We start from the raw sequence: 19,665 nt of genomic DNA, 5'->3' as shown, positions 1-19,665 counted from the left end.
GTAAGAGCAGGAGGTACATGTGTTGACTCGACTAATGCTGATGTGGTAGAGCTCCCCCCTAGATGTGTTTGATTCTAGTTGTGGTAGTTTTTATTGTTTTAGCTCAGAAAATAACGGATAGCGTTCCAGTTTGTTTCGTTATTTTCCCAAAACATGCATGTGGGTGTTCCCTCGGTGTCTCCCCTGTCACATACATGAACACATACTGTGAGATTCATCGATGGATTCACAGCATCTCCTCCTGCATGCTTTTTCACACACACAACACTGACAGTTTCTGGCAGGCCACATTTAAAGGGACAGTACGGATGTTGTGAAATGGGGTTGTATTATTATCGTCTTCACACAGACCCGAGTCACGCGTCTAGAGCAAAGCTGCCGTAGAAAGGGGCAGCACGTTGTATTTTAGACACCAGTCAGTAGTCAAATGTACACTAAATGTATAATGTAGCCATTTATCTGCTTTATCTTGCCATCAGACAGCCCTTCTTTAAAACTACAAGACTCCATTGAGGAAATGAAAAATAATGAAAAATAAACTCATTTTAAAAATAAAAATAAATTCAATGAATTAAATAAATTCAATGAATTAAATAAATTCAATTAGATTAATTAAATTAATTATTTCATTATTCAAATCAAAATAAATTAAATGTATGACGGTAAATCTAAAAATTGACTCGTGACCTCCCTGTACCTTGAAACAATGCTGACGCACAGGAAGTCGCGTGGCAACAGTTTAGTTGGGATACTGTTGGTCATCGTTCCCCCGTGAGGCTTCTCTCTTCTCTCCCAGCAGTTAACTTCACAGAACACAAAAACATGCGGTTCTGCTTCTGCCGCGATGTGTTCGTGTGTGTTATTGTGTGTTGTTGTGTGACTTTAGTGAATCCAAACACCAAAGTCACACGGTAACATAAAAACAATGATCCTGGCGACCAACAACATGAGTCTGGTGCTTTTCAAGAAAACATAGATCACAGGTTAATTTCCCCGTCTGGCGGAAAGATAAAACGGTGGGAAATAATCTAAATATAGCGTAAATGTATACTGATATAGAATTCTGGCGACATGTTTTTTTTTGCTACAACCCATTGCTTTGCTGATACACAACCTCACACAACCTCACACAACCCGGCTTCAACGCGTCCAAACTCTCCCTTTAGCCGTGAACTTGCAGGTGGCCTTTTTGAAAATCTCTGCATTCAAACGCCCCCCCCCCCCCCCCTGTGATATTCATCTGGTACCAGAACCAGAGTGACTCAAGCTTGTGGGAGTGGGCACGGCCTCGCCGGGCGCCGCCAGGTTTCCCCTCCCACTGTGGGAGGCTTGGCGGCGCGCTCCGCGGCGGCACCTGCGCTTGCCAAATGTTGTTCGGTCTTTCCTTTCCAAATCCACTGATCAGTTTTTTGTTCTGAGCAACAAAAAGACAACAAAATATACAAATAAAACCGAGCCAGAAAAGCGGTCCGGGCTCCGTTTGTTCTGCCGCGCTCGTGTCGTGAGCACATTGTGTGCTCTGCGTGACAAAGATAACACGTGTGTGTGTGTGTTCTTGTTTCACCTGAAATGTCCCCGGAGGCCCTCTCTCCTCACCCGTCAGTCCTTTACAGTCCGCTCGCGCTGTGTTGTATCTGTCTTTACCGGGTAAGTGGACTATGTTCGTCTCATTTATGCATCAGAAGCTCCGTTGACTTTCTAGGAAGCTGAATGTTAAAATGACTTTTCAAACCGTATCTTTCAGTGCGTTTCCTCCTGCTGCCCATGGGTAGGGATGCTCGACCAATCGTAATCAAGTGTCAACATTTATTGCCTACTTCTATATTTAAACAGATTTTTTGTGTCATATAGAGATTATTTAAATATGCAGGCTAGCTTTTGATCCAGGGTTAATTATTGTTGCTTCTTATACCAGGTCATGACCTCAAGGCGGTGACGGTGGACTCTGCTGGGCGTGTCTCCGCTCTGTTGTCGTGTCTCTGTGTCGTCTCTCGGTCAAACTGTCCAACGCATCGATCGGTTTTGAGAAGAAGGAAAGAACACAAGTGGCAATTGTATCAAATTTCTCTGGGGAAAAAACCCCCAAATTGGCCTGCAACCCCCCCCCCCAAAACCAAATGACACATTATGAATCCCTGCACGCCGACGCTCCGACAGCTTCTTCTTTTTCCTTTTTTAAGATCCGCCAGTAACCGCGTCTGCTCTGACCCGTGTTCCACACGCAGGTCCTGAAGGGTTTCCCCGAGTGCCTGCAGGCGGACATCTGCCTCCACCTCAACCAGACGCTCCTGGAGGGCTGCAAGGTGTTCCAAGGGGCCACCAAGGGCTGCCTCCGGGCCCTGGCCATGAGGTTCAAGACCACCCACGCGCCCCCGGGAGACACGCTGGTCCACGGCGGGGACGTGCTCACCGCGCTCTACTTCGTCTCCCGCGGCTCCATCGAGATCCTCAAGGACGACATCGTCGTGGCGATCCTCGGTGAGAGAGGCTCTTCTTTGGATGTGGATCCAGGGTCATGATGAGGGTCATGATGAGGGTGATGATGAGGGTGATGATGAGTGTCATGATGAGGGTGATGATGAGGGTGATGATGAGGGTCATGATGAGGGTCATGATGAGGGTCATGATGAGGGTGATGATGAGGGTCATGATGAGGGTGATGATGAGGGTCATGATGAGAGATGATGAGGGTCATGATGAGAGTGATGATGAGGGTCATGATGAGGGTGATGATGAGGGTCATGATGAGGGTCATGATGAGGGTGATGATGAGGGTCATGATGAGAGTGATGATGAGGGTCATGATGAGGGTGATGATGAGGGTCATGATGAGAGTGATGATGAGGGTCATGATGAGAGTGATGATGAGGGTCATGATGAGGGTCATGATGAGGGTGATGATGAGGGTCATGATGAGGGTGATGACGAGGGTCATGATGAGGGTCATGATGAGGGTCATGATGAGTCATGATGAGGGTCATGATGAGTCATGATGAGGGTCATGATGAGGGTCATGATGAGGGTGATGATGAGAGTCATGATGAGGGTCATGATGAGGGTCATGATGAGGGTCATGATGAGGGTGATGATGAGGGTCATGATGAGGGTCACGATGAGGGTGATGATGAGAGTCATGATGAGGGTCATGATGAGGGTGATGATGAGGGTCATGATGAGGGTCACGATGAGGGTGATGATGAGAGTCATGATGAGGGTCATGATGAGGGTGATGATGAGGGTGATGATGAGGGAAGCACTCGCGTCCTTGGTAACTAACGGGAGTCGGTCTCGTGTCCGACAGGTAAGAACGACATCTTTGGCGAGATGATCCACCTGTTCACCAAGCCGGGGAAGTCCAGCGCCGACGTGCGGGCGCTGAGCTACTGCGACCTGCACACCATCCAGAGGGACGAGATCCTGGAGGTGCTGGACATGTACCCGGAGTTCGCCGACTACTTCCTGGCCAACCTGGAGCTGACCTTTGACCTCCGGGATGATAAGGTAACCCAATTGTTCAGTTCTCCAGAGCAGGAAGTGCAATCTGTTGACTTCCTGTTGTTAAGGAAGAAGAGCAGAGGGTTCCACTTCCTCCTGAGTGTCCATATCCATGTGCGTTGGGTTCTACGTGGTTCTAGTCGTTGTTCTTTTACAGACGACCGATTCCAACACGGACGACGTTGAGGGGCGGAGACGGGTGTCCTACAGACGGAAATCCTCCACAGGTCAGAGACGCCGCGCGGTGCATCACGCCATCAGGTTCATCTTGTTCATATGTTAGACCCCCTCAATGCTCCTGTTGCTCCAGTTCATAGCAACACGGTGTCTGCTCCCAGCCATCCAACCAGGCCCATTGTGTGTGTGTGTGTGTGTGTGTGTGTGTGTGTGAACCACCGTGGCCAGCTGTGCATGAAGCCACTGACCTCTGGTCCAATCAGAGGCTGCAGATTGATCAGCCTCCCTCCCACAGTGTGAGACTCCTTCACACAGGTGTGACGACACGTTACCGTGACGATGCCTTAAGGCTCCATTAGTTGGTTTAATTCAAATGGTTTGTTATTGCGGAGTCCCCTTAGCATCCCAAAGGGATACTCACTCTGGCTGGAGCTTGCCTAATCAGCTCATGACGGTCCCATCAGAGGGACGACTCCCAACGACCACTCAAACTGGGCTTGATTCAGTAAGTCAGGCTTATCTTCAGGATTCTGTGTCGTTAAGATTCAGATCCACCTGAGCCGTCGTGGGTTCTTCTCCTTTAACTCGAGTCGAGTTGAGAACGTGTACGTTCTTAAACTTATCGCCACTTTTTATTTATTTTATTTATGTGGCTTTCGGGGTCCGTCACGGAAAACCTGGAAAAGTCCTGGAATTTTTAAATGGTTATTGCCTGGAAATATTTGGAAAAGTCCATTTACGCAGTTTGATTGAAAGAATAAACATTTATATAAATATTTATTATTTTAATCAAACTATTGTCTCTCATTCATTTGTGTCATTTAAGGTTTATTAATTACTCGTGTAAATTGGGTATAAATTCCTGGAAATCCACAGCGATGTCAGGCAAATCCAATCGCGTCACCGTGGTTACCGGAACACAAGTAGCGCCATCTCCCAATATAACACACGAGTGAGCGCAGAGGATGTACCGGCGCTGATCCGTCTGACGCCCGATGGTCACTCGACTTCCCGCCCCACCCCGAGTGGTCCAGATTACAAACGGCTCGTCCTCGTTCAACCCCGACGCAACACACTCGCGACTTGTAGTCAGAGATAATGAGGACGCCCCGACGTCCCCGGAGGAAGTGGATGCAGAGCGGGCGGCGTTCCCCCGGCACGCTGCCTGATGATTACCATCTCTCTCTCTCTCCCTCTCTCTCCTCTCTCTCTCTCTCTCCCTCCCTGCAGGCTCGCACAACAAGGAGCCGGCGGGCGCCGCCTACTGCGACGCCAAGCACGGGCGGCACGTCTTCGCCCCCGCGGCCGCCGAGGAGACGAGGGAGTCCGCCGGGGAGGGGGAGGGCGTCGAGGAGGAGGACGGCAGGGAGGAGGAGCAGAGGCCCCTGTGCGCCGGTGTAGCGGGCTACCCGGTGGTTAGGGACCACGCGGCGGGCGCCGGGCTGAGCGGCGCCGCAGACGCCCAGAACCAGACGTACCACGGTGAGCGTGCTCTCATGTCGGCCTCTCGTCTCACTTCCCCGTTATCCAAATAAGGGTTTATTCAAAACTAATTGTTCTTTTCTTCCCCAAACGTTGACAAAGATTTGAATCCCGTCTTTCCTCTCGAGTCTGAGAGGAGCGTCACACACATTAAACATCACACACGGGGATTATGTGTCACGAGGGTGGAACCTCAAACCCACTCGGTAATAAGAGCTAAAAGGATTAGATCCAGCGGGGGGGTCACCCCCCCCCCCCCCTTGATGATCGGAGGTCACGACCGAATAAATGATTCACGGGAAAAACATGAGTCAAAATCCTGTTGTTGTCGTCGCCGTTTGACCACTTTGGTCACGTTGACATATGTTGAGGAAATGTGAAGAAGAGATGAAGAAGAGCGAGTAAAAAGAGTTATGGAGGCTTCCGTAGGTCCCAGTGAGACCACCATGAGACCACCATGAACCTTTGAATCTCTACTGTTCTAATAACACAGCTCATGTACTGTGTGTGTGTGTGTCCAGAGCTCCATGCAGACGAGTGGGGGCGTCGGCGTCCCGAAGAGGGCGGCGAGGAGGCGTCGGCGTCCCGCTGTCGAGACCCGCCGGGCGGGGAGGACGACAGCGACACGGACCTGACCTACGGGGAGGTGGAGCAACGGCTGGACCTGCTGCAGCAGCACCTCAGCAGGTGTGATGCTCACACACACACACACACACACACACAGACACACACACACACTCATCACAATACTTCATGGAGGACGCTCCGACACAGCTGTGCGGTGGAGTCTCCCCCTAGTGGTTATTATTAGTATTGACCACAAAATGCATCATCCCATATTAAGAGGGAAACATGGCATGCAATATGTTCTGATGTGAGGTCAAAGGTCAGAGGATGTCGTACGTGTACAGATTGTAAATCAAATTTGTGATTTTGGGCTACACAAAATAAACTGAACTAAATATTTCTCGATCTTAAATACATTTGCAAAACTTATTTGTTCCCATCCCGAGAGAAGTACGGTGATGTCATCCATGTTTTGCTCTCCGTCCGTCAGACTGGAGTCCCAGATGACTTCGGACATCCAGGCCATCCTGCAGCTCCTCCAGAGGCAGACCACGTCCGGCCCCCCCGCCTACAGCACCGTCACCTCCAGCCCGGAGTACCAGAGGCCGGCCATCCGGATCCAGCCGGTGTCCGAGCTCAGCCTGGACCCGGCTCCTCCCCGGCCACAGGTACACCACAGTGTGGAGGCCCAGTAGACCTGTAGAGGCCCCAGTAGAAATGTAGAGTCCCCAGTAGACCTGTAGAGGTCCCAGTAGAACTGTAGAGTCCCCAGTAGGACTTTAGAGTCTTTGCTTTGTCGTCTTCAGAGACCCGGCACAGGAAAGACCCAGAACAAATCCAAAGAGACCCCCCCAGTCCTCCGCACGGAGACCTCTCCAGACGGGAGCGTTGTGGGGCTGCCGGCGGGCGACCCGGAGCCGAGCCACACCCCCAACGGCGTGGAGCCTCCGCCCCCGAGGTCCCCGTCCAGCCGGCAGGCTTCTCTACCCGACATGCCCAGCAGCTCAGGAATGTCGGGGCTCTACAGGCCCGTTTCTGACCCGTGGCTTCCAGGAAAGTAGCCCCCCCCCCCCCTCGAGGAACGTCTTCTCTCCAGCTCGACTCAGGGTCTAAGAAAGAGTGTTTATGCAAAGGAAAACAAACTGTAGACTTTCTTCCATTTCTTTTTTTCGGACATCTCCCGGCTCCCTTCTAACTCTGGTCTAGCTGTGTAAAGTCCATTTATACCGAGGTCTTTATACTTATATCACGACGTCCTCTCTGTACATACGCGTCCGATGGAACGCTGCCAGCAGCACGAGCCCCGCGGGCCTTTTCTATTATGCATGTTTTGGCTTCTCGCGGTTTCCCTTCTTTCGAGTCGCATGTGGCTCACACGGCCAATCAGGTGTGAGCTCGGCATGCTCACCGGCGGCTGCAGCCACGGAGGCTCATCGGCCGTGACTCCTCCCCCTTTCACTACGGACGACGCTCCGTGAAACTCTCTCCGAGGCTTTTCTTATATTCCGCTCGCGGCTTTGAAGCTCCTCTTTTTATCGGCCGCCCGCCTGCGGAGCTCAACGCTCCGCTTCTTATTCAGCTCAAACTGAATAGTGCAGTAGTAAGAATAGAATAATAACAATGCGTGAACATCCCATAGCACAACAAGACTTTTGCAATAATGCTGGGGAGGAGAGGAGCAGCATGGCGGTGTCTCTCTGGAGAGCCTCTCTCTCATCCTGGGTTGTGCATTTAGTAGATTTTAAAATGCGTAGTTACCGTATAACCAGCTGCATCCTGTGAATATTTGGGGCAGATTAGAGGTTTTAATGATTTGTTCATTTACTTTGTCACAAAAAACATCATCTCTCGGCACAAGGTGATGGGTCCCCTCCAGACCAACCAGGAAGTAAAGTAGAATAAGAAGCCACGTCCTGGCCCCTCCTCCCAGATGAACCGACGGCCCCGCGTGTCGGTTCTTGGTTGCATGCTTTAAGTCTTCCATTGTCTTAACATTTGTTTGTAAAATAAAGAGAACAAAAACTTCAAACGCATCGTTAGTCACGTTTAAGGAGGATTAAGCTCCGCCTCCAATAGCCTTACCTTTTATACGCCTGCTCTAGCCTTTACTGAATCCTGCTTCTCGGTCACATGTTTAGGACGCATGACCATTAAATTGTCAATTTTGTTTTCCAAAATAATGCCCAGCATCAGCTCACGTATCGCATGGAGGTCAGCGGAGTGGCCGGTCACGATGTGTCGGGGTCAGCGCACAACTCATCCAGATCTAGAAATGACTGTTAGGCCTAGTTTTCTAAAAACACAGTTTTGTTTGCCATTATTTTTCTATATACTTTAGTTTTTGAACCCCCTCGACGTTCAGGCCTCTCTATGTAGCAAGACGCTGGACGCTGCATGTTCACAACATTTCTACGTCAACTTCTTCAGCTTGCTCGACACTTTGACCCCAAAAGATGGAGGAGCCGTAGTCATGACGACGGAGGAGAGTACCCTCCCCAGGCCGACAGTCTCTTCTTTAAGCTTTCTTTCACAGATGTAGAACAAAAGTCTCGACACGTCCGACGCATGAAGAGCTGAACTTTCGTGGGATTTGCAAACTTTTGCACAGATTAGAAGAAAAAACTAAACAACTTGCTGTACTGGATATAAATATCTTTTTAAAATCTAGTGCTGTTTTTTTTAAATGTTTGCCACTGTATTTTATACAATGCACTCAACAGCTCATTTGAATGTTTCCGTTCTTGATTATATTTAAAGAAATGAAATATATTGTGTAAATACCAGGGGGGGGGAAAACAAATGCGCAATTGTATAAATGAATAAACAGAATGCATACTGATTAGAAAGTGTTTATTGTGAGTAACAAAATATGATCTTTACTATGTTGACCTGTGCAAACAAAACATGGCTGTTTGAAACTTGACGAGACGTCTGCAGCTCCATGGAGTCATAAGGCAGATGAACAACAAGTGACTCAGGCGCTTTGGCTTGTACATCGATACGCTTTATAAAACAATGACATGTTACCAAGAAGAAGAAAACACTGGCTAATAAACTCAGAACCATATGAAGTTCAGTGTAACATCCTGCCGCTGCGGTTACTAAGAAGTATTAATATATTAGACCGTACATTCAGATTATAATGGCACAGGAGGTCAGACGCGTGAATACAAACTGGCCGATTGGCTCCGACATGTTTATCAAACCGATGTTCATCTTTAATCTAATTATTATTCAGCACATCACTGAATCTTTTATTTTGAAATCCTACATAAGGGCTTTATAGACGCTGCTATGCATTACATCCCCTTCTGATGAGGATACAGACTGTAAATATATACACACATATATGTGTGTGAACCGAGATACATCTTCAGCACGTCCCCATGCGACAAACAAGACTAAAGCGTTACAAGTGATGACAACTCTCCTCAGTCACACATACTGGCCTCCCTCTGCGTTCACGTGGGGCGGCGGCCCACAATCCACCTGTGATCGGCTCGTGGCGTGGGACACGCGGCGGACCCTTTTAGATGGCCATCGTGCACAGGATGAACTGGAGAGAGAGAGAGAGTCAGCCACAGAGGTGGATTCGGGGACTGTATGAAGACTAGGAATAGTGTGTGTCTTTACAGTTTGCCTTTTCCTCTCCAACTTGCACCTGCTCACCACGACCAAATGTTTTATTAGTTAATGTAGTCGAGTGACTTTGAAGGAAAGATAAAGCAGTGGTGTATTCTCAAAGCGATGATTATTTTGGGGGTCTGAAATACGCCCACAGCAGTGCATCTGTCGGCAATACACCAGCTGTGTTTCCTACAGCCACAGAATGGAGGTCAGAGAGGTTTGCCACTGAAGATAAACATTATACCAAGTTTCAATATAAATGGCTATGGACATATTAAAAAAGGGAAACAATGCCCCCCCCCCCCATCTAAACAATCCCCTTAGAGACAAAGACGGTGGAACGTACGTCGTCGTACTGGAAGGCGACCGAGCCCTGGTGCATGGTGTCTCTCCTTCTGAAGTTCTCTGCAACAGGAAGAACAACCCGTCACGGCCTCGCCGCGGCTCTCCAGACGGGGTCACGGGGTCACGGGGTCCCTACCTGTGAGAGATCTCAGTTTGACGCAGCAGGCCACGTAGTCGTCGAAGAAGATCCTCCCTCCTTTGCTGTAGCGCTTGATGATGACGTTCAGCGCCTGAGGACTGACGCGGTATCCTGTTGGAGGGGGAGGCGAGACGGGCACGTCAACGGACACCTAAACAGGCCCTCAAAACAAGCAGGACTTCAGAGCATTTATTATCGGGCAAAAGGCCAAACGGAGCATTTATCGGAGGTTTGAGATGTAGAGATTTAAAATATATTTTCGTTTATGCATCTAATTTCATCCACAGAAACTATATCTTAAAAAATGGTTAATGTTCAGGATTTATATTGTTACTATTATTTAAAATGCAGCTGTTAATAAAAACAAATCATGTTTTGCTAAGCATCCAGTTTCTGAACATGTAAGAAAGGTCAGCAGGTCAAACGTCACACACACACACACTAAGCTGCGTCACGGTCACATTGCTATTATTTAATTTGGTGTCTATTGGATTGACTTCTTACCGAAACTAAACTTAATATCTTCAAAACCCAGACCCGATTGGACTGTCACACACGCACAGCGTCACAAGGTCAGAGGGGATTTACGAAATATAACGCACAAGATTTATCACACGCCGATTAATGCACTGTAGTAATTATTCAGTTAAATCAACGGAAAAACTAATGCAATAGAGGCAAATTAAATGCTTATGTTTATATATTCATATCATAGTGGCTCTATACACTGTTGGAGGAATAGATTGAGAAATAAGGATTATATCAGAATGTACATCAACTAGATCCCAGGATGAAGAGCGAAGAAATATGACTTTTTAATAAAAATAGGCATCAGAACCGCCTAAATGTGTGTGGTGAAGAGGATTTATTAATATAATATAGAAACAATAGTTTTAGGCATCTGTTTTCTCACACGAGTCCGAAACTAATAAATGTCTCAGACCTGCCGTCATGTGATTGGTGGAATATGAAGTCATGGCAAACAGCAACACGAGGCCACCACGCTCACTCGGCGGCTGATTAAATAACAAAGGTGTGATGTCATCGGCGTCCGGGAAGCGAGCGAGCTTCCTTGTCTGTTGCTCATCAAACCCCGTAATTAGCGCCAGGTGCGTCTCCACCTGAGCGGACTCACCCATGGCGTTGACGGCCTGACTCATCTCGTGGGGCTCCACCGTGCCGCTGCGGTCCTGGTCGAACATCATGAAGTTCTGCTTCCAGCCGTTCAGGGCCGTGAAGAGGTCCTTGAACTCGTTGAAGCCCATCTTCCCCGTGAAGTCCCTCTGAGGCGGCGCGGTCAAGGCGGCGGTAACGTCTGGAGAGACACACCTACTGGGCACACGTTCTAAACAGAACCTCAACAATCAGCCAATCGGAGTCTCTCTGGAAGGATACGTCCAGCATGGCGATCATGATCCGGCACGTCTCCAGGCTGAAGGCTGCGGGGACAACGGGGAGTTAGTACGGGAACGAGGCGAGAAAACTCACTTCTTCACGTGAGTCATTTGAGGCGACGGGCTCAACGCAGAGATCTGGGAACACACGATACTGAAGTTTAGAAAGATATCTGTTTTTAAGAATGAGCCGTTTTCAGCCACATCCCAAGCCTCTGATTCATCGCTCCTCGGTCCTCGAGCGTCACGCTACGGAGGAAAGGGCAGCAGCTCACTGGTCTAAAAACATGTTTCCTCGTTTCCTCGGGATCACGTGGATGTACCCTTCATCTCCAGAGTCCACCGCCACTTTCTACAGGAGCCCAGAACGGACAAACCAAACACGTTTGCATTGTTACATCACCGTAGTTCTCCTGAACACTCGCATTCGGTTGGTGGCAGTTTGCAACCTCGCCACTAGATGTCACTAAATCCCCATTGAGCTCTTCACAGCCCACACGGTTACATCATCGTGTGACTGACGAGAGCTCCACTTCCCCGTCGAGCTGGTTCACCCAGAAACATGTAAACCTGCTACTTAAAGATGCGTTTGGTCTACGATAAGAAAGTATGAGTCACCGTGACGATGGGAAACATCCACGATGAAATCTGTGACACGTTCTCATCTAAACCTGAGAATATTGACGACGGTCTAATTTCACTGGCCTGCTGTCAACCAATCAGTGTGGACGCAGTCGCTGTTCACTTCCCCTCATCACATGACTCCAGCTCCACAGAGCGGTTCTGAGGGTGGGGAACTCACGAGAGTAGCTGCCGGTGAAGCCAGACTGGGTCATGCACCTCTGGAGCTCCTCGGCATCGATCTCTCCGTCCTGTGGAGAGCAGCGAGAGGAAAGGCTCAGTCGTGTGTGATGTGTGTTTTCACCAATGCCGATATTGAGGAAATAAAAAAAAACATATTTCAAATACAAATGTTCACACTCGTATATAAATGTGTATTTACACGCGTTAATAACATCTTGAAAAAAAGGTTGGAGTATTACAATATTTTTGTTTGGAAGCACGAAAACAAAATCCAGAGACAGAAGAATACTTCCACTACTTGGACCGAAGCTCTCGTCCAAACTCGTAACCTGCAGGTGAAAACTCGTCCACACTCACCTGGCCCGCCAAGGCCGTGAAGTAGCTCCACATCGGGTCGTTGGCGGCTGGGGGCGGGGCTCCGTATGCGCCGCCCCCATAGCCGGCGTAGGCTCCTTGGGGTGGCGCGCCTCCCATCGGCCCCCCCATTTGCCCCGGCATGGGGGCCCCCATGGGCATTCCTTGCATGGGCATCCCCTGAGCGGGGATTCCTGGCATCGGACCCCCGTACTGAAGCAGAGAACAGATGTTGCATTCAAAGATCTATTCAATACGGAGACGTGCTCATTACAAAGGAGGTACACGATGTATTCATGCTACATTTGAACAACGAACACTTTTTATTAGAAAGCTTTGAGTATTTCTCAATGACTCTCTGGGACCACAAGGATAACAATGAATTTCAAAATAAAAGCACTGCCTGTTAGATTAATAAAATTGGTCGGCTAAGGGTAGCTGCATTTTCTATTTCTTATAATGTGGTCAATATAAATAGATTGTGAATGTCGTGGGATTTTTTTTATAACTTTCACAACTTTGTCCATCAGCAAAAACATCTGGCTTCTAAAAATCAATTATTTGGAAGTTGTGAAACATTTCAGAATCCTATCCAAAAAAAAGATAAGAATCAGCCGAGCTTGGAAATAATGAGTTTTCAACGTTAATGAATAACAAAATCCAAACCGAAACAATTAAACGTTACGGAAGACAACGTGGGGTTCTCGCTTTGAAAGATTATTCATAAAAACGGCGTGTATTGACACGTCAACAAAACTCTTTGTGAGATATCTTGTATGCCGACTTCTTGTGTGCGTCAGTGTGGAAAACATGAAGGCTTTGGATTCTTTTCTGCTGAGTCATGTTAACCATGACGAGGTGTGTGTAGCAGCACTGACCCCAGTCACCTTCGGAGGCCTGCTATTGGCCGACTCAAGACTATTGGCTGACTCTACGCTGGAAGGAAGGAATTGTGGGTTGTCGTCCGCTACGATACCCATACTACAATACTGAGTATGCCAGAGAAAGACTTAGTGCGTCCTCATATATCTGACCTTAAACGGACTATTCTGACCCACAATGCCCAGTGGATATAAGAGCAAGAAAGGTCACGGGACAATGATGACCACACTGTACCACACAGTATCAGTCGTACTCTGTAAGGACAGACGAGGTGTGTACTAAAAGATGACAAAATAAAACATTTAGCTTCTAAACACAAAGCTTACAGATCATATATTTACCTTCGCATTCTGAGAATGTGGAAGATTACGTTTTGATCGCTGTGTATTTATTTGTACGTGTGTGTGTTATTCGCATAACTCAAAAAGTATTAAACCGAATCGCATGAAATTTGGTGGGATGATTGGTTATTATCCGCGGACCATTTGATTCGATTTTGGGATCGATCGGGTCAAAGGTCAAGGTCGTGAAAAGGTATCAAAGAAGTGGCTGCTACCGAGTGCCCGTTCTAGTTTACTATGAAGCGTGAGGCCATGAACTCCATCCGGACCCAGAGTAACTCAAGTGACTGTCCACACAATAGAATACAAATAGAATCGGGTGCGCCTCTGGTGCCTGTGGTCAATTAAGGGTTCCCAGGGTCATCGGATTCACCCGAAACACTGAACTATACAAGGGAAGTATTCTGTAACTATTCTGTTAAAATAATGCTACAATATCAAATATAGCGCCCAGGCTTTTAAGTAGAGTGTGACGTCACACGAGGCTAAAGGTAATTGCTGGTTCAGCTTCGACCGTTTGAATGTTTAAGGAATTTACATCCCGGAAGTGAATTTTTCAGAAACGGAAGATGCCAATATGACAATTTACTACCGAATTAAATTGGGGAAACGGCTCTATTGAGGTGAAATGAACATGAATACCTAACGTGCAGCGGGGAGACCTGGAACACAAACAGCTTGTGGCTAGTTAATCATTGGAAATCCACCGAAACAGGAGCTCGTTTATCCCCGTAACAGGGCAGTACGGTGGCTCAGTGGTTAGCACTGTCGCCTCACAGCAAGAAGGCCCTGGGTTCGAATCCCGGTCGTCCCGGTCGTTCCAGGTCCTTTCTGTGTGGAGTTTGCATGTTCTCCTCGTGTCTGCGTGGGTTTACTCCGGTTCCCCCCCACCATCATCATAAAGACATGCCCCGCAGCCTCACCCCGGTTCGTATGGATGTGAATGTATGTTGGTGGTCGGAGGGGCCGGAGGCGCTGATTGGCTGCCACGCTTCCGTCAGTCTGCCCCAGGGCAGCTGTGGCTACTGATGTAGCTTACCACCTCCGGTATGCCTGTGTGTGTGTGTGTGTGTGTGTGTGACTACTGGACTCTGGACTGTAAAAGCGACTTCGAGTGTCTAGAGAAGCGCTATATAAAATAAATGATGATTATTATTATTATTATTATTAACATCACCGTGACTTATCGTTTACTCACCCCGCCGTATCCTGGATAAGCCATTTTGTGAAATAGGGACAACTGTCACAAGTTGAATATCTTGACGGTGTGATTGACGCCTAAACGGCCTTTCTCTGCTACACGGTTGTAACTTCCGATACGTCTGAAAAGTTGCTACCTCATTTCCGAGCTGTCCGAAGTGCGTTGAGTGACGGGGCAGCCGACCAATGAGCGATGAGCTGTCGAATAAGACCCGCCCATCGGTTGTATCGTTGCTTTGGTGCTGCGTTTACGTACTCCTCGTATATTTAACCTCCTCTAAATTGATGATTAAAATGGTTAAGAACTAAAATATTTTAAAGTAAGAACTCGATGATTAACTAATTCATGAATGTAAAGTAAATGTTACCCTGTCATATATATTATATGTTGGTAACTTGGCTAACGGTATAACATTCCTAATTGCCGTAAACTTTATGAATCTCCACTTTCCCAGTACTTATGAACTTCTCATTTAAGTCGTTCCAGTGTTCTTCATTTCGATGTTGTCTGTGTAAAAACAAATGTTTATAATCTTTAATAGCATGAATTGGTTCTCAAAAACGCTTTTAATGTAACATATCTTGGAGACCCAGTTTACATGTTCCTTAAGTTTTTTGTGATTTAGAATAAAATAAATGGCTGCAAAGCGTGGCTTCCTGTCACCGCTAGGTGGTGCTTTTGTTCCTTTAACTTCAAGTAAGCCAGAGAGATTCTATAAATTGCATAAACAACTTTTATACAGAAGCAGAGGACCTAATTTCCGTACATAATGAAGAGCAACAAGAAGGGAAATGGAATAAAAACCATTGACGCCATTATACTTTTCAGGTAAACTTCATTTGGAATATAAACTATGTCTTCATCTAACAGCTGTCTGCTTTATCAACCATGACGATAAGAGCTTGACAGTAAAATATAAAATGTTCACAGAGCATGTTTCATGTCAAAGACAGTCAACCGTGATATCAATTCATCTGAAGTTAAGGTGCGAGTCCTCGGCGCTGGGGGGCGACTCGAGGAGCCACATGTGCACTGTCGGCGTTTCTCAATTCAAAGTACACGAGTACAGACTCGTGTTCTTTTGGAGTCTGGACTCCGGAGTCTGGTCTTGGGAGTCCAGACTCCGGAGGACGGGAGAACGGGAGGACGGTCTTTCTGCGATTGGAACAGCAGCTGACTTGATGACGTCACCACATCAGCTGTTCTTGCTCCTGGGTTTACTCTAATTATTCACTGTAAATTATGTTTTACAGTCAAATAAACAAAACATCCTAAAATTACATTCCGTGACTCAACAACAGTCGTATTTATAAAAAGTCAACTGTCAGTAGTTTATTTTCTCCTCCGCTACTGTTTCCGGTTGCTGGTGAAATGCATTCTGGGATATCTGCTGGCCAAAGTACGCACAAGTCTCCTCTCAGTGTTGCCAGGTCCGCGGTTTTCCCGCGGAATTGGGCTACTTTTGAAGTGTTGCCGCGGGTTGAATTGTTTGTCCGCTGGTTCGGGTAGTCCTATTTTGCATGCAAATTACATCAATATCTTTAAATAAAAATCCGTATTTTAAATGAAATAATTTATTTATACCCAAATCCTACCAAACTGATTCCAGATCAGCACGTACACACATTTTATTTATGATAATATACTGTATCTAATTACACAAGGCCATTTTAGGACCTAGGTGAAATAACTGTTTATGGAAAACTTCTTTTAATGCTGGCATACTAAACATTTGGTGTTACTTTGTCGATATTACAATACATTTGGCAATGATAGCAATGCTGTTGGACTTTAAAAGCAGTGTATATGGTTTGGAACGGGCATATTTTGAGTTCTGATATTGGGCTGGTTTTTGGGCTGGTTTTGTCACACAGACCTGGCAACCCTGAAGGTCGAGGTGATCGGCGTCCAGACGGCGGTGAGCCAGGTAAGTCTGCAAAGTACGAAATAACGATTTTAATAGGATAAAATGTCATCAGCATTTTTTGTTGGCTTATTTGAAAAGTAAAGCCGGTGAGTTATATGATAGCTGGCGAATTTGTGTGTTGGGGTCATTTTCTCACGTTGTTCGGTTAGCAAGCACATGTGTTTTACTCTAAATGTAATGGTGTACATTGACGTGACATATTGGGTTTGTTTCAACTGCTATTCGACAAGCAAGCACGAGGTTAGCAAGCCTGTGTGTTTTTTGTTTAACCTGCTGTCCGGTTAGTAAGCATTTGGTGTTTTAATTCACCTGCTTCCTGCTTAGTAATGTCTGTTTTGTTAGACCTGCTATTTGGTTAGCAAACGCATGTGTTTTACTCTGACTAGAATCCTGTACATTGACCGTTTTCGCTCTGCTGTTCGATTAGCAAGCTTGTGTGTTTTACTTCTATTTTTATCTGCAGTTTGGTTAGCAGGTATATACTTCTACTGACATTCCTTAAGGGCCAGTGTGTTGGACTAGCATCATACAAACCTTATAGACATGTCATTTACGTAACTTGTTGTTGCTATAGAGTTGGCCATTATTTTGTTCACCGGATTTACTTAATCAGAGCAGCATAGACAACATGTGTACAATACAAATGGAATAAGTCAAGATGGACAATGGATTATAAATATTAATGAATGACTTTCAAAATAGATGTGCAAAAGCTAATAAAAATAACCTTTTCATGTCATGTAGGATGAATGCTGTTCGAGTAAAGTACAGAGATGGACAAAAATACCTGATTTGAGGGCCAAGTTACCTACGCATTGTTTTTGGAAAGTGGTGAGTGGAAAACCTAATGAACTTCAGTCTAACACACTAAACAAACTGAAGCTGTCGGTTTGGGGGCATGGTGCAGATTTTAATGAACTATTACTAAGGAGAAGATATACCTTAACTGTTGAGGTTTATATTGCTTAATTTATTAAATTTCCCTTGTTCTGGAGTTCATATTAAATTTGAAGTGAATTTTTTTTTCTTATGTTCACAGCTTCCAAGAAGTTCAGCATCCCAGCCTTGGACTTAAGAGTCTTTGATGACACAAAGACTGAGGTTGATGAAGAGGTCTTTGATTTCCTTGTGAAAAAACAAAAACTAGGTGTGCTCGAGATTTGTCTCGCACAAGGTCCAAATCCAGATTGAAGTTTCTTAGTGTCATTATTTTTTCTTTTTTAATGAGCAGGGTAGTATAGAGTGGATAGTGAAAGGGAGAAAGATGATCAGTACAGTCAGGAATTGATCATTATCACTGCATTGGGCATTGCTAATATGGGACGAATACTAATTAAGTTGTATGTGTTCAAATTCATTTTAATGCATTTCAAGTTTTGTACACAACAGAAGGACCTCATATTTTGTTTGTCAACGATCTTTTCTGTCACAAAGCATTCGATTTACAGGTGTCTTGCAGTCATAATGACTCCAGTTTTTATATTGTGCCATACTGTTTCCTGTGAACACTTAATAAAGTAAAGGTGATCTATTTTTTTCACCTTTTTTAAAACTTTGCAGTGTATAATGACAGTGTAAAAAATTATATAGTGAGAACAATTCTGTTCTATTCATAATAAAGTTAAACTCTTTAGAGTAACATTCACTTCATAATATATTCTATTTGGAGTAAAATGATGTAACATTTATAATTTTGATTTCTATATTAAGTAAAATTCAGTTATATACAGAGTAAAACTAGGGTAGAGTTGTTTTTATTTTATACTAAATGGAGTGAATTATCATCAGGTAGAGTAAAATTCTTGCACTAAATAGAGTAAATTTAACTCTTGACTTGGACCAAATGTCTATTTTTTTAGAGTAAAATTGTATTCAATTTGAGTAAAATTTACTCAGCCAATATTACTGAGTGGCATTGTTCAGATCCCTTAATTTATTAAAAGCATCCTCAGAAAACAACCAAGTACTTTTACTCCATTATTGTGCTGAAAAATATTGGAAATGGCTGTTAGGCTCAAAGAGGTAAACACATTACACTTAAATAAACACCTTTTAAGTGTAAGTAAGAGTAGCAGACATGTAGGTATAAAATGAGATTGTTGTATTTCTTTATTTGAATACTTTTCACTGAAATAAAGAATTAATAAATAAATGCTTAAATAAATGTATAAATAAATACAGGAATAAATATAAGTTATACCTAAACAGGACATCATTAAATAAATCTATTTATTCATGTCTCTGTCCACATGTATTTTTTTCATTTATTCATGCATCTAATTAAGCATTTATTTATTCCTGTATTTATTCATGCATCTATTTATTTATACTTAAGACATTTGAAGTCCTCCATACCGTAGTTCTCTACACGCGTGTGAAACTGGTACTCATTAGTTTTGGAAAGGGAGCAATAAGCTAAGGGGTATCTAGCGGGTTGCAATCTGCAAACACACCACTAGATGTCGCCAAATCCTGCACACTCCCTTAAGTAGGACGTTGAGGGCAGGACTTTTAATGAAATGGAGGACTTTGTGGTATCTTCCACCACATTGTTGGTAATAATACCAAAGTGTGAAAACCTTACATAATGTAAAAGCTATAGTGTTGTGGTGAGCTGCTGCTACAGGAGGCAGATACACACAGAATGATGTTAAGAGAAGCGTGACTGACCTATTCATGACCCAAACATTTCCCCCACAGTTCTGCCAGAGCAGAACTTCCAACTCTTGGTTGTTGCTGCCTCTGTATTGTTTGATGTAAACTTTGTTAGAGAAGCTAGTGGAGCCATTTTGTTTGTTTCCTTTCAGAGAGGTAGATAGCCAGGCCTAGTTTTGTTATCTTGAGTTCATTTGTTTGGCACAACCGCAACTGTCCCGATCTCTCCCACGTCATCGAACCTTTGTCTTTTGTGTTATAAATAAATATTATTT

At 45.4% G+C, this 19,665-nt stretch overlaps 2 protein-coding genes and 1 long non-coding RNA gene across 9 annotated transcripts in view; 2 read left to right on the top strand and 1 right to left on the bottom strand.

Moving 5' to 3' along the window:
- LOC130204324 (potassium voltage-gated channel subfamily H member 7-like) overlaps positions 1-8,560 on the top strand; it is a 42,801-nt gene extending 34,241 nt beyond the window's left edge. For 2 of the 5 annotated variants that reach the window (XM_056430961.1, XM_056430959.1), the window contains exons 10-16: positions 2,226-2,478; positions 3,302-3,501; positions 3,653-3,722; positions 4,903-5,154; positions 5,676-5,841; positions 6,212-6,389; positions 6,528-8,560. In XM_056430961.1, coding sequence (XP_056286936.1) covers positions 2,226-2,478; positions 3,302-3,501; positions 3,653-3,722; positions 4,903-5,154; positions 5,676-5,841; positions 6,212-6,389; positions 6,528-6,782 — 1,374 coding nt within the window. In that variant the 3' untranslated portion in view covers positions 6,783-8,560. Of the gene's footprint in view, positions 1-10; positions 1,769-1,915; positions 2,006-2,225; positions 2,479-3,301; positions 3,502-3,652; positions 3,723-4,902; positions 5,155-5,675; positions 5,842-6,211; positions 6,390-6,527 lie in introns of those variants that run through there. The other 3 variants (XM_056430960.1, XR_008833623.1, XR_008833624.1) reach the window with 3 other exon arrangements.
- On the bottom strand, positions 8,558-14,914 carry gca (grancalcin). The gene is made up of 8 exons (XM_056430962.1): positions 14,806-14,914; positions 12,388-12,597; positions 12,029-12,098; positions 11,228-11,271; positions 10,968-11,115; positions 9,830-9,943; positions 9,695-9,753; positions 8,558-9,277 (listed from the first exon to the last, which is right to left on the bottom strand). Exons 1-8 carry the CDS (start codon positions 14,827-14,829, stop codon positions 9,251-9,253), a joined length of 696 nt encoding a protein of 231 aa, XP_056286937.1. The 5' UTR covers positions 14,830-14,914; the 3' UTR covers positions 8,558-9,250.
- Positions 14,915-16,449: 1,535 nt separating this feature from the next.
- Positions 16,450-18,290, top strand: LOC130204535 (uncharacterized). Of its 3 annotated transcripts, none has more exons than XR_008833701.1 (3): positions 16,450-16,735; positions 17,480-17,566; positions 17,775-18,290. It is a non-coding gene; the product is annotated as an uncharacterized LOC130204535 (long non-coding RNA). The 3 variants fall into 3 exon arrangements; XR_008833702.1 differs by lacking the exon at positions 16,450-16,735 and adding an exon at positions 16,762-16,821; XR_008833700.1 differs by lacking the exon at positions 16,450-16,735 and having other exon boundaries at positions 16,742-17,566; positions 17,775-18,267.
- The last annotated feature ends 1,375 nt before the right edge of the window (positions 18,291-19,665 follow it).

The sequence above is a fragment of the Pseudoliparis swirei genome, chromosome 14 (genome assembly GCF_029220125.1).
Source record: "Pseudoliparis swirei isolate HS2019 ecotype Mariana Trench chromosome 14, NWPU_hadal_v1, whole genome shotgun sequence".
Taxonomy (NCBI): Eukaryota; Metazoa; Chordata; class Actinopteri; order Perciformes; family Liparidae; genus Pseudoliparis; species Pseudoliparis swirei.
The sequence above is the reverse complement of the archived record's forward strand: the minus strand, read 5'-3'. Positions and strand labels throughout refer to the sequence as shown.

What these genes read in the sequence shown, in the direction of transcription:
- gca (XM_056430962.1), bottom strand. Translation starts at nt 14,829, where the DNA reads ATGGCTTATCCAGGATACGGCGGG. An exon ending in TCAGGCCGTCAACGCCATGG is followed by an intron (nt 9,944 to 10,967) that starts GTGAGTCCGCTC and finishes CCCCTCCAACAG; the next exon opens with GATACCGCGTCAGTCCTCAG. An exon ending in CAAACTGAGATCTCTCACAG is followed by an intron (nt 9,754 to 9,829) that starts GTAGGGACCCCG and finishes TTCCTGTTGCAG; the next exon opens with AGAACTTCAGAAGGAGAGAC.